The following is a 14,804-nucleotide window of genomic DNA, read 5'->3' as shown; positions in this document are numbered from 1 at the left end:
GGGAAATTAAAAACCTTGTGGCTGTAATAATCAAGTAACTATTATACTTAAATGTTTTAATCTTGGCTCTGCTTTGCTATGCAATCTTTCCTTAAGTATTTAAAAGGTAGTTAGAAAAACAGAAACCCTGATAACCACCTTTTGAGTAGTTTATAGAGAAAGCAATAGTTTAGAAGCAAGCAAATACTAAAACAAGGTTTAGTTACTGTCAATCCACTACTAAAGATACCTTATTTGTAAAGTATGTTGCAGATAGGCAGGCACAACTGAAAATTCTCTGTTTTCTGGTAGGAGAATTAAAAAGCACTGAGTAAAACATTAAAAAATAGAGGCAAAACATAATGACCCACCCCCCATTTGGATTTTTTGTGTTTTTAAACACATTTTAAAAAATCACTGCATGGCTGAAGTCTATATGGATAAACAAATGCCAAAGTTGAAAAATATATTAAAAAGGTAGGCAGCAACACTGAACACCTACCTTATGCCAGTCCCCATGCTAGGTACACTTACAAAATGTTTCTTGATCTTTCACTTAAACCTTTTGAAGGAAGTATTATAATTTAAAAACCAAACAGTCTAAAGTAGTCAAAAAAATTACTTATCTAAACTTAAATTATACCGAGTAGAAACCACCTCCCCACTTGATTCTCAAAATTATTTAACTTCAAGTTAATTAAATGACTCAGATTCAGAGCAACAGTTGGGTAAATTGTAATTTTTTTTATTGGAAAACAAATATACAACTTGGAATGGATTTGAGGCAAATTGTGCCATAAGCAGATTTTCTTTAAGTGGCTAAAACAAAGTTTAAAAAGCAAGTAACAATAAAAGAAAATGTTTCTGGTACAGGACCAGCAGTACAAAAAAATAGTGTGCGAGTACCTGGATAAAACACCCGTTTTGCAATAGTGCAACTTTTAAGTACATATTGTTGACTGTCCATAGTCCACGCAGAGTTACAACTCCACACTTCAACAACAACATGCTGACAGTTCCTAAAGAAAACTACTTAAAAAAAAAGGCATAACCCAGATGTTCCCTCATTTGACCAACTCCATCTAAGTTTAGATGTGCAGAAGGGCTTATTAGATATATCCAGAGTAAGCCACATGCAACATGTTATTTGATCAATTTTTCTAAAATAAGGTTTCAGGACAATGACAGTAAGATAAGGGAAGAAAACATGGAGGAATGAAGTCCTAATTACTATACATGCATATTTTTTTTGACAATAGGGGGAAACCTTTTACAGATAAGTTACAAACAAAGAAAAGGCAAATAAACAATTTTGTACAAGAAATTTAACACATTCTGTACAATGTCTTCACTTTGCTGTCATCATTTGTACAAACTCTGAAAAAGAAGTACACAAAAATGTTAAGTCAATGGCAAAAGTCTGACAAAACCAATCACATTTACTCAATCACTGAGCAGTCTCCATTCCCCTTTCTTTCCTCAAAATTATCATAAAGTACAGAGGAAAGCTAGTTTACTGCCAAGGCTGGACCTTCATAAACCAAAATTATTTATGATTATGAATGTATAAACCAAATTAATGCTTTAGATAAGCTATTACAAATAAAAAGCATTCTTGCTTAGTTCAATATCATATATCATACTTCTGAACTGAAGCATGTACAATTTTAGACTTAAAGCTAATTAGAGGGAAGGAGAATCCAATGAAAGAAAGTCACCTTAATTTTGAGGATCTTGAAATAAGTTTGAAGAAGCTTTTCACACTGTTCCACAATTGTTAACAAAAATCGTTTTATCATAGTTTGGAGTGCAGTGCTTCTCAAACTTTAATGTGCATTATGAAATCACCCAGGAATCTTATTAAAATGTAGATTCTAAGTAAAGGGGTAGGATCTGATAATAAATAGTTCTAAAAAGTTCTCAGGTGACAATGATGTTGCCTAATCTGTACACAACACTCTGAATAGCAAAAGGTTGGTAAATATCAGTAACTGTTTTAGCATCTCCATTTCTGGGGGGGGGGGGGGGGGAGTCACTAATTTTGACCTATCAGATACCTAACAAGAACCTCTACCTTTAAGTCAAAGCACAGAATAAGGCAGTGACAGTGAAAGACTTACCTTCATAGTTTACTTGACCATCACCATCAATATCTGCTTCCCTGATCATTTCATCAACCTCTTCATCTGTTAACTTCTCTCCAAGGTTTGTCATCACATGGCGGAGCTCTGCTGCACTAATATAGCCATTACCATCCTACAAAAAAATTTAGTAAAATGTCTAAGCAAAATTATAGACGTAACGAGTTAGAATAGAAGTTTATTAAACTTCACATTAGGGAGCAAAATATACTTTAGTAATCTATACAAACTAAAGAGAGTTTACAAATAGCTGACCTATATATTAAATGTCACTGAGAGTCAAGCAGGATATCCTATATTGAAATCACAATTTCTTGGTTCCAAAGTCAAGTGATGCCTCTTTCGCCACAAAACTAATGCAATATATATGTTATTAGGAAACCTCCATCTACATTGAATTCTTAAAAAGCTTTTGCTTGATATTAAAGTATGTTGGTAAATCATCAGAAAAACAAGTCTTCACAGATAAGAGGTCCTGGTATCTTTTTATCCTCAAATTAAAATTGAACAAATCCAGTCTTTGGATACTTACCTTATCAAACACACGGAATGCTTCTCTAATTTCTTCTTCACTGTCTGTGTCTTTCATTTTTCTTGCCATCATTGTCAGAAATTCCGGGAAGTCAATTGTGCCATTACCTGAAATGGTTTGTTTAGTTGAAACATTACAACAGAACTTAAATGCCACTTCTTCAACTCCCCCTTCCCAAACCCTAAAACTAAAAAGACTTACCATCAGCATCCACCTCATTAATCATGTCCTGTAACTCTGCTTCTGTGGGATTCTGCCCAAGAGACCTCATTACAGTTCCCAACTCCTTTGTTGTTATAGTTCCATCACCATCCTTGTCAAATAGTGAAAAAGCTTCTTTGAATTCTGTTTGAAAGAGAGACCACAATCCAAATGTACAGGTTAACAATAAAAAAGTAACCTCCTAAATGAAATGTTATTAATCAACCGTCAAAGCAAACATATATATAGAGACAGGACCTGAAATGGGATCTTGATTCCTGAAGGATTAGGGGGGGGAAACCTTGTGGTATTTCAAACATTTTTAGCTAATCATATGCTCATATATTGATCTACCTGAGCGTTTTTTCATCTAAAATCTTACAGGGAACTCCAAAATCTAGTCCAGATAAAAGTCAAATTATTGTTGAAAGAGGAAAACACTCAAAGCCCCAGATGACTGCCTTCTCTATTTTCTGTTGAAGCTGCTCTGTGGAACACAATTCAAAATTACAGATCTAACCTACACTCAGAATAGAAAAGGAAAACTACTGTTACCAAATACATACTTCTATATAGCAACTGTACTACTTACAGTAATACCCAAAGTTAAAATTAAGTCTATTTAATCACCTACTAAATTAAAAACAAAAAACTTTAAACTTCAGAACAACCTGCAATAGGCTAGCTTCCTTTTCTGGAAGACAGAAGGGACTATCACCAAATAATCTATAATGATGTTAACAATGGGATGATCAAGATATGAATGGCCAGTTTTAACTAAGTGCTGTATCACTGAAAACAAAATTTAGACCTTTCTTCAGAATATAAAATCCCAAAGCTTATAATAGAGATATATTATCGCCTAAAATCTTTTAGATCTTCTTGTGAAATTATGTTGCTTTCAATTCACCACTAGATTACATGGAAAGCTACTGGAGCAACAGTCCAGAATACCTGAATACAGAGAAACTAAATCAGAGATTTAATTTGGTAGTGCAAGGGCATATAAATGAGCTAGTTAACAAAGCTAGCAAAGATATTAGGCCCAGTCAGCAAGCAAACACAGAAGCATACAGCACAGAAACTAAAAGCGGACTTTGGAACTCAACTGCCTGGGCTAAAAAATTCCAGCTCTGCTACTTACTAGTAATGTAAATAACCTTGGGCAGATTTTCTGCCTCAGCTTTCTCATGTGTGTTAAGTGGGGATAACTGTACCTACTTCCTAAATTTAAGAATTAGTATAGGTAAAGCACTTAGAACTATGCCTGGCAAATAACTACTTAATAAATGTCAAGAAAAAGATGGTCTCATTTTCCTGCAGCATCCACAACTACACTGGAAAACTCTCAAACTTCTCTTGGCTTTCACAACAGTAATTTACCTTCTACCTCCTACTGCCTTGCTCTATTTGGGTCTTACAAGGGTCTTGCTCCTATTTGTCTCTTACATATAGATGTGACCAATTTTCTTATCCTTTTTTCTCTCCTTGGCCATTTCATCTATGCCCACCAATAACGAAAACTTCACATCTTTAGTCCACTCATCTCTCTCAACATAATATTTTTATTTCTCACTCCTACAGGACATCTTCCCTGGCTGACTTCAAGGAAGACAATGAAAATCAATTCTATACTCCTCAGCAACCCTAAGAATGCAAACAAAAAAACACCTTAATTCTTTTTCCCTGAAACCTGTCAAGGCCTGCTGAATTCTGCTATTTAAATACTGCCTGATTCTTTGCTCATCTCTACATCCAACATTTTGGCTAATGACCCTATCATCTTTTATCTGGACTATCACAATAGCCTCCAAATGGATTCTTTATTTAAAATTATCCACACAACTACCCGAGTCCTATTACCTTTTTGGATTATCACATTATTTTCTTCTGCTTTGATTCTTTTAATTGCTTAGCTTTAGACCAGGTATCACTGACTAGTTATAGTTTGCTACACTCAGTAAGTAGTAAGTGCCACTTACTACTACTGAGTGCTAAACATTCCACTCCATTTAAATATTACTTGTCTTCAGAGGAACTCACCTGATATCAGAAGCTTAGTACCAAACTACTGACTGATCTTATGAAAATATGCAGTACTAACCTAGACCAACCCAATGACAAAAATAAATCAGAGTCCTACAAACAGCAGAATTTGATGAAAACATTTCCATTTTACACTCAGGTTTTTTAAAAAAACAGGATGTACAAAATACTGTCTAGAAATATATAAACTATTAGGTTTGGAACACAGTAGCATCTATCACCTAATAACTTAGGCTCCAAGAAAATTAAAGTACTTAGAGATTTGTATTTATTTACATTACATTCTCTGCTATAATACAGTTATCGTGTGACACCACCATTATGTACAAAAATTCCCAGTATAACTAGCCATAATCATTTTACTAAACGATTTAACTTAAACGACAAATTCTGAAAGATGCATGCTATAAGTTTATGTATGTGTGTTCTAAATTTCAAGAAGTTTAAACATCTAATAACTCTTAAAATATTTGCTGGAATAAGTGAAAAGCAGAAAATAAAACCATTTCTATGCTGTAACTAGTGTTTACTTCATGCATACAAAAAGGAATAAAAATACTTTGAAGGTCAAGGTTTATTCCAAATCTCTATTTGTATTTTCACACTAAAGAGGCAGAAACACCTGCAAAAACTTAAAATAAGAATAAACTGAAAAGTACAATTTTATTCCACCTGCTTCTATAGCTCACCACCTGTGCTTCAGAACAGTTTAATCTTAATATATAGAAGCATATCATTCTAAACAGTATTTCCCAGGAATGAGTTGAATATAAACCTAGGAGTCAAAACCTCAATATACGATAAGAAAACAACAGGTCCTGAATGTCACAGAACAGCTATCTTCAACATAATTGATGGAACCTCCCAAAATTCATTCTAGTTATACCCAAGTTGAAACTTTCAGAAATCATAATATTACTTGTTTTATTTGTTCATTAGCAACCCCAGGATACCTTTCTAAATATTTTTACATAAATTTATAATTCTATTAAAACAGGTCATCATGAAACAATCACAAGAAAAATCAAATGCCTGTTTATCAATTTCTATTTATTTATAAAATTCTGAACTTATTAATCCTTTAAAGGCCATGTACCAGACCTTTATTGTTGAGTAAGATTAGTACCTTTTTATCAAATAAGTTTTATCCCTACACTGAACTTTAAAAGTTTAATGGTTTAGGCATAAATTTCTTTAAAGAAAAAAAATTATTTTACATTTTTTCTTTAAATATTAAATACCAACAACTAATGACATCATGGCAGAGTCATCAACAAAACTAACTTGTTAGTGATGTCACACTAGACTGTTCTGGATTGCTCTTTAAGACCAGGGTAACGTAAACAACTCTAGAAACTTCACCTAAACAATAAGCATACTTTTTTCTAGACTAAGTTATTTGTTAGAGGAATTTCAAACCTGAAGTAGTAATGATTATCAGATGAAGATAAAAAGTACCTTAGTATACTCAACCTTGCATTATATGTATGAAGCTTGTTAGCACAAGTAGAACTAAGACTCTAAGATATTACTGGTTACCAGCAATTACAATTTACCAGATTAAAAAAATTTTTTGCCTTCACCTCAAAGGTAGACATTGAGAGGGACTTTGGGAGGAGACAGAATAATTCTTAGGAATAGGGTAGGTACTGTTCTAGAACATACATGTGTGGCACACCTCTTTGAAAATTTATCTATTCAAGAAATATTTATTCAAAGTTTAAGGGAATTTAATAAAACTGTAAATGGCAAAAAAAAAAAAAAAAAGAAATATTTATTCAGTCCTTACTGTGTGGGAGGTACTGGGGATACAGAGGAAATATAAAAAAGTCCGTGATTTCACAGGATTTTTATTTTAATAGCATAAAAGCTTTGGCTCCTCTACCTAAAAGGTTCACTAAAACCTAGGGTCCAAGAACAGCTTTATTAAAAGCCTAGGAAAAGGCAGAGTATGGAAAGAACCTAAAATAGATTTTCCTACCACTCTCACTAGAAATTTAATTGTATGATAGGAACCAATGAAAAGACAGAATTTATCTTAAAGACAATGTTCCATGAACTACAAGTATTCTTTACAAAAATGCAATCAGCCAGAGGACTGAGCCTCTTATATTTAACAGACACAAACTACTTTTTAAAAGAGTTGCATGTGTGTTTGGGAGAGGAGTAATGAGCATCAACTATGTGACTGGCACCTTGAGTAATACATTTTCTATCCTGAAGTGAACACGCTGCGCCATGCAGAACTACCTGACTGGGACTACGGAGAAATGAAAGGCAAAGACAGGTGTATTAGAGAAGGTAAGAACTTAAGAGTGGAAATAATACCCCAAGTCATTTCCTCAAGACATTATATAGAAAACTACTCCAGAATAATTTACATTTCATCAAGACACTTATAAATGAAGAAAGAAATTATTTCCAAAGCTGTGCTTGACTACTTCAACACACCCTATACATGCAAATTTACCAACCCTAAAAAGCAAATTCCCAGTTTAAGTCAAATGCACAGTAAGAAATAAAAATAACACCTGCTTAAATTGGTCCTTAATGCTAATAGGTTTCTACTTTACACAGTCCTAGCAAATACTATTTTGTGATGAGTATTTGAGGAGACTAATGATTTCTGGCTCCACCAAATTTGGGTATGAGGGGTGGAGCTTACTTTATATGGGCTACGTAGCTCAGTTCCAACTGGGTTTCTTAGTTTACTCTAGCATTTAAAAATAAAAATAAAAAAGCTTTAGCGATTTTGAGCTCTTGAAATTCCTTGCCTACCAGGAAAACTATGGCAATCAAAACTGCTTGATGCTTTTGTTAATAAGTCTATAAATCAAAGTCAAGGAATAGAGTTTGAAAAGCATTTCAACACTGCCACCAAAAAGCAAAACACCATTTATTAAGTTTCCCCAACATTTTGATGTTAACTAGCCATCTCAAAGTAGTAGAATAAAATCAAAAGTACTAATGGTTCGGCGTATTGACAACATCTCATCAAGTTTTATGTAGCAATTTCACATACTTCCATAGCAAATCAAAGGATACAAAACTTACAACTGATTTCAACAGCTATCACTGCTTTTTAAGATAAAATTCAAATTACTACATCTGTAAAGTAGAATGCTAACTTTTGGATCTAAGTTTTTCACTAGAGAAATGGTTATTCCCTAAATGACCATATATGCAATTCTAAGGTTAAAATATTAGCTACTTTAAACCAGGGTAAATTCAACATTCATTTTCTGATTTTACATTTCTAGTTACCTATTAACTACTATTTGGCCTCTTTTCCTATGGAGACTGATATGACACTGAAGTGTTAAAACCTGCCCAGAATTCATGTTTTACAGCAAGATAATCTTTAAGAAAAACAAAGACCACCCCTACCAGGCTCAAAAGTATATCCACATAACCTAAAAACATGTCTTTAATTACATTTAGCCCCACACATCTTTCATAGTCAAGTTTACTTTCTCACTTGCCAGAGTAGGTTCAATTACTGTATTACACTCATTTGTTACCATCTACTACACAGATCAAAGTTAATTCTGTCATACAAGTACCTTATTTTAAGAACAGCGAATCAATTTATAATAAAATCCAATGGGTATAATCTAGCAAAGTTATTTCTCACCTGCAATCTGCTCTTCAGTCAGCTGGTCAGCCTACAAAGAGATCAAAGAAATAGTTAAGTGGCTTGAGAGTATGTAGTTTAACACTTACAGAAACAAGTTTAAAACCATTCAAGGTGGGACTTCCCTGGCGGTGCAGTGGTTAAGAATCCACCTGCCAATGCAGGGGACAAGGGTTCGACCCCTGGTCCAGGAAGATCCCACATGCTGCGGAGCAACTAAGCCCGTGTGCCACAACTATTGAGCCCACGTGCTGCAACTACTAAAGCCCGCGTGCCTATAGCCCGTGCTCCACAACAAGCTGCCCCAATGAGAAGCACGCGCACCGCAACGAAGAGTAGCCTGTGCTCGCCACAACTAGAGAATGCCCGCATGCAGCAACGAAGACCCAACCCAGCCATAAATAAATAAATAAAAATTAAAAACAAAAAAAACATTCAAGGTTCACCCTGTTCCATAAACTTTACTTAGTTCAACATTCCTTAGTACCAAACACAGGCGGGCAGAAAATGCACACATCTTATCTTCAAAGCTAAGCTAACTCGCCCCCAAGTTTAAGATACGAAAATATTTCAGAATACGTTTGAAAGTCTAATTTTACACAAATTTTTAAAAAGCAAATCTAGCATACTAGAAAGTTTAATTGGAATTGGTATTCTTCTAAAGCAAGGATAGATCCAATAGAAATGTTTCCTTTTTCAAAATTAAGATATCTAAACTTAAGCTCACCTCTCAGGTAAATACAAACCATTAATACGAGAAATCTCCATTGAATCAAAAATAATGAACAAGGACTACATTTAAAATTCCCCTGTAAGTGGCTAAATACTTCACTTGGACATATATGTGATTTTCAAAACTTCAACAACAACAACAAAAAAATTACTAAGCAAAACTATCAAAAAGACAAAAATCCAAGCTGTCCTGGTTGGAGCAACATGAAAGGTACCAGTTTTTACTCCTCCTCACCTGCCATGCAACTGTAGAGAATCCAGGATTCTGAATATTTGAAGTACATTACTTACAAAATGTTAAGTCCAGCTACTTATTTTCTCTTTATGTTTGAAATTCCAAAGTGAGCATAAGATTTGTGATGTTTTTAGCAAATGGAGTAAAGTTACTTGTTTTTACTTAAAAAAACACACATTCAGGCACCTGCTATATGTTGTTTTTATTCAATCTTCACAACAACCCTTAATGGTATTAATAATATCATTAATACCCTATCTCACAGATGGGGAGAGAGGCTCAGGTTAAATTCCAGCGAGCGCAAGTACAAAACTACTAACTAGTAGAGTCAGAATTAAACACTAAGGTGTCAGACATATCCAATACCTTCAATTTTAAATTCAGAGCACACCATAATATTATAAAGACATTTGCAAAATAACAAGCCTCCTTGTTCTTCACGTGGCCTTCATCCTTGGACAGTTCATTGCTTATTGGTACATATATCCAGAGGCACTGACAAGAAATAGCCTCCTATCTAATATTCCTACCTACAGAAGTCAAGTGTACTATGATTAATCCATTCACTTATTGGTATGAGAAGAAGAATAAACCCTGCCTGGTTCCCTTCATTTTAAATGAACACACCCCTGGAAAGGATAAAACCTTAATACAGGATAGCATCACATTTTTTTCTCTAGGAGACAACATGAGAACATTTGAGAAGAAACCAGAAGAGGAGTTTCTTTCCCTGATAAACAGTTTTGATTTGACGTTGATGCAAACTCAACTCGTTGCTTTAGAAAAAAGAAAAGAAAAAAAGCCAATAGTCTAGTAACTTAAAATTGAAGAGCCAATAATTAAGCTCAAATGCAGAAGTTTATAAAATAAAAATTATCTACTTTTATCCTTACAAATCCCAATCCTCCAAGTATTTGGTATAAAATCAGTCGATTGTTTTCTCTAGGGATAAGATTTAAAACCCAGTAAATCCACTGAGTTAATTTTTACTTTGTTAGAGACTATAGATGATTTACTTGTAGTCTCATTCCATTCTGCTAGACGTCTATCATTTTTGAAAGAAGGGCAACATGGCATGGTGGAAGAAAAAAGCATGGTGCTTTGAGTCATCGCTGGGCTAGTATCCCAGCTCTGCCACTCAATAGCTGTGACCTTGGACATGTTACTCAACCTCTCATTGTCAACTTCACCTGTGACACAGAATATTAATACCTACCTTGCAGTGTTATTGTGCACAGTAAGTGAGAAGCTATGTAAAGGGCTAGCCCAAAGAGTTCAGTGATAACTATTTTATATAAATTAATTAACCAAAGAACCTACAATGTAATGTTAAACACCAACCTGACTAGTTCAACTTCCACACAGAAGGGAGACAGGTGGGGCATTATCAAGCCCTTTACAGCGAACTCACCACATTCCATGTTAACTTTAAGATGAGAAAATCTACTTCCACAAACTGAAACCACAAGTTGCAAGCCCAGGGACAGATGTGGCAGGACACATCAGTTTAGGACTAGTTAAGCCAAATGTGTGGAAGACACTGCAGCATGTGCGAAAGCTGAAGGAATGACTGCTATGTGCAGAAACAACAGGGATTTTTCTCTCGACAAGTTGTGCAGGAAGAGATTTTGAGAAGACTCATTTGTACGAAAGCTGAGAAGGCCTCAGGAAGAAAACTTTAAAATTAACCAATTTTGCTCGAAAAGTCAAAATTTTAATGGCCCCACACCATCCTGTCTGCGATCTCAGTAAAGATCACAAATGAGCTTCAAGGAATAAACAGGACACTAAGTCACATAGCCTGAAAGTGCTAGATATTGCTTGCAATGTTTCAGGAAACTTAAAGACAATTTTTTTGTATTTACTACTAACCCAGAGTTCAAGGTTTTAAAATAACCTTTATCAGCAACATTCAGATTAAAGCCTACTAAAAGCAAAAACACAAAGCTCCCTAGCACTGTAATTTGTAAGCCTTTTCCAATGAAATACAAATAAATTTGGTTCTTATTTCTGTCTATGGAGAGAGTCATTTTCTTGGTAGAAGAACTAAAAGAATTATACTTTTGGGAAAACTCAAGCTCATCAAAATGTGTGTTTGTCTCAGTAAATAACTCACTAGAGAGATGACTAGTTCTTACTCCTTTGTTTCTACAAATACTGATGTAATTCTTCCTATTGCTCTTGTCAACTCTAGAGAAAGCTCCCAGGCACCAGTACACTCTCAGGTTCCACCTCAGACCTACTGGACTAGAATCTGCATTTTGGAGAAATGCAGGTGATTTGTCAACACTGATAAAAACACTACTAATCTAGACTACATGTGTGACCTTAAGGAAATTACATACCTATTAAACATTTCCAAAATGGCATTCAAAAGTAGGTATGGACACCCTTGGAGCATATCTAGTGAAAGGTGGTATAAAAATAATCCAAAATTCATCTGAGTAAGTGTATCAGTCCATAGGCTTGAAATGAAACAAACTTCCACCCTTCATTGATTCCTGTTTACTCCAAGTGCTACTTAGATACAACAAAGGCTTCATAAGTAAAAATTTTTCTACCATTTCAGAAATCAGGGTATTTGTTTTATCTATATCAAAAGCAATCTCTAAATTATTTCAGTAGAGTTTAAGATACCTTTCATTCTGATAGAACAGCACTTATACGGCATCTTGGTCCAAAAGAGAAAACACTAGAAGATATTACTTCTTAAAAATTACCTTTACTAAAGGCCTAATTTGACCATTCTAGCTGAATCTAGAACTTTCTATATTTTAATAGAGCCTTGGTGAATTTTTTCAGTCTAGTAGAAACAGATCTTTTTGCTGTTCGATGGGATATTTATTTAGACTGAAGTGACCAAATTTTCTACCTCTTCACATCTTTTACTTATCACCCCAGCCTCAAGTCTTCTTAATGCAATCAATCTCCCTTCAATGAGCATGCATCGACTATATGTAAACCCAAGAGCCATGTGAGCAAACTTATTCCACTTCCACATCAAATACATGTTCATTCTCTGACTTTACAGAGTCCTAATTTTAAATCATCAGGTCTTATAATTATAAAATTACCTGAGGACAATTCCCAAATTAGTTAACAATGACTGTCAATTTAACTAACTGAAACCCCCCCAAACATCAATGATGTGAACAGTAACTACAAAAGCCTACCCTTGGCAAAGGACCCCGAAGGGTAGATACAAACTCTATGCCTCACCAAGAAACTCCATTTGAGCTCTTGATTCAATTATCAGACTGATCAGGAAGAAACCTTACCTTTCATATGAGAAATTAAAAAAAAAAAAAAATTTACCCCACAATTTTGAATCTTAATTACATGCCTATAGTGTACACCCTGTTTCACCTAAAAGTAAACTCAACCAGCACATTCAAATTTAGAATTTAGAACATCAAGATGGAAGAGTACATCAAACAAATGCGAACTCCTCTCCCCACGCCCATACATGCTGGAGGTTTCAGTTGGCAAGGATTCCCAACTCCTGTTTAAGATGTCACCTTGCCTCCCGGACACACCCATCTCCCGTAATCACTTGGCAGAAGAAACGACAAAATAAGTATTGCAAATTACCGCCCTCATTAGTTTTTTTTTTTATTATTAAACAGGAAAGAACTGGAGTTCCGGTCTCTAGTGACAGGAACATGCTTTTAAAAATTCCCTGTCCTCCTTCTTTCACGACGGTCTTTGACAGCCATTACTGTACAAATGAACTAAACTGCACGTTAAGATATCTGGCACTTTCTCTACGGAAATACCAGTTATTTTCAAGGGGGTTGGAGCGGGGCAACACTGTGTGTGGTAGTGGTTCTTTAACATTACGGCGTGCACGTGAGCACTCAAGAGGAGGACTGTGGCCCTTCTCAAAGGCATCCTTCCATTTGTTACAGGAGAGTAAGACCGACTTTCACAACAGAACGACAGTCACCCCGGAGCTGGCTTTCGGTAGGTGAACAGGAAATGCCTTTCAGACCCCCCAGCTGGAGCCTCTGGCTTTCTCTAACGAGATGAATAGTGGGAGGCTGCGACTGACTTCAGATATACAGCCATTTCCTTCAACGACAAAACCACTTCAAAAATTTTTTTTTATTTTAAATGTCCAGCCTGGGAGGTGGAATTAGGTCTCAAGGCGCAGAGGGAGCAAAAAGATCAGGAATCACCGAGCTTCCTTCGCGCCGCCAGAGGGGGATGGGAACCGGCCGAGGCTGCCCTCCCCAACCTATGCCGGAACGGCCGGCCTCGCAGTGCCGCGGGCCGCCCAGACCTCCGCAGTCCTGCAGGTGCCAGCGCAGCAGCTGAGGCGCGAGCCTAGCCGGGCGGGCGGCGGCCCCAGCCCCGCGCCCGCCCCGCCCCGCCCCCGGCCGCTCCCAGCGCCGCGCGGGCTCGGCCCACACAGCGCGCCCGCCCCTCGCCCCCTCCCGGCCCGACCCGCGGGGCTGCGGGCTGACGGCCTCGCGCGCTCCCGCCCGCCCCCTCGGCGCAAGGCGGCCGCGCGCGGACAAAAGCGCTTCCTGGCGTCCGCACCAACCGTCCGTTGGGCTTTTGAATCCGGCCCCGGGCTGACCTTTCGAGATGCCCGACCCAAAGCGTCTGCGCTCCTGCTCCCCCCCGCCCTTCCACTCTCGCCTCCCCCGGGGGCCGACCTGCCCCCCGCCCGGGCTCCATCCTCATCCAGCCCCTGAGGAGGTCCGCAGCGCCGGGGGCGGTGCGCCCGGCCCCCAGTACACTAGGGGACACCTCCCTGAGGAGACTGGGGGGGGTGGGGAAGCACCTGCGACACAACGGCCGCGGGCGCCCCCAGCCTCATGTGCGCCATCCCCCTGGCGAAAACCACTCCTGGAGAGTGTGAGGGTGGCAAGTTCCCTTTCTTTCGTCAATTCGCTTCAGCCTCTTCCCCCCACAGGCCGAGCGCCGGCAGCTTAGCGACGCACTCACCATGCTGCAAGCGCTACCGGTCTCCGGGACTCGACTACACAACCACTCAGCTCGCTCGCTCCACTCGGACTAATTCTCCTCCTCCGCCCCCAGCGCCTCATAAACACCTCCCTCCGCCAGATCCCTCCGCCGCATGCCAGATAACGGAACATCACAAACGAGTCCCGGCCAACCCCCTCAACTCCAACTCCTCTCGAGACCCCTTTATCCACAGTTGTGTGGTCGACGATACAAGAGCTAAAGGGAGGGGGGCGAACGGATGGCGTAAGTGGGTTTCGCTTCCCAGCGAGCCGTTGAAGGGCCGGTGGAGTCGCGCCTGAGAGGCTCTACTTTGCGGCGCGGAAGAGCATC

At 37.8% G+C, this 14,804-nt stretch overlaps 1 protein-coding gene across 1 annotated transcript; it reads right to left on the bottom strand.

The window, feature by feature from the left end:
- Positions 1 to 703: 703 nt before the first annotated feature.
- CALM2 (calmodulin 2) lies at positions 704 to 14,552 on the bottom strand. Its single transcript, XM_059943394.1, has 6 exons — positions 14,454 to 14,552; positions 8,534 to 8,564; positions 2,854 to 2,997; positions 2,653 to 2,759; positions 2,100 to 2,235; positions 704 to 1,356 (listed from the first exon to the last, which is right to left on the bottom strand). Exons 1-6 carry the CDS (start codon positions 14,454 to 14,456, stop codon positions 1,328 to 1,330), a joined length of 450 nt encoding a protein of 149 aa, XP_059799377.1. The 5' UTR covers positions 14,457 to 14,552; the 3' UTR covers positions 704 to 1,327.
- Between the last annotated feature and the right edge of the window lie 252 nt (positions 14,553 to 14,804).

Source organism: Balaenoptera ricei, chromosome 13, assembly GCF_028023285.1.
Source record: "Balaenoptera ricei isolate mBalRic1 chromosome 13, mBalRic1.hap2, whole genome shotgun sequence".
NCBI lineage: Eukaryota > Metazoa > Chordata > Mammalia > Artiodactyla > Balaenopteridae > Balaenoptera > Balaenoptera ricei.
Note: the sequence above shows the minus strand (reverse complement) of the source record. Positions and strands in the feature narration are given on the sequence as shown.

Excerpts from the sequence above, each read along its gene's own strand:
- CALM2 (XM_059943394.1), bottom strand. Across the intron at positions 2,998-8,533 it reads GACTGAAGAGCAGATTGCAG|AATTCAAAGAAGCTTTTTCA; the intron begins GTGAGAAATAAC and ends TCTTTCAAACAG. Across the intron at positions 2,236-2,652 it reads CATTCCGTGTGTTTGATAAG|GATGGTAATGGCTATATTAG; the intron begins GTAAGTATCCAA and ends ATTTTTTTGTAG.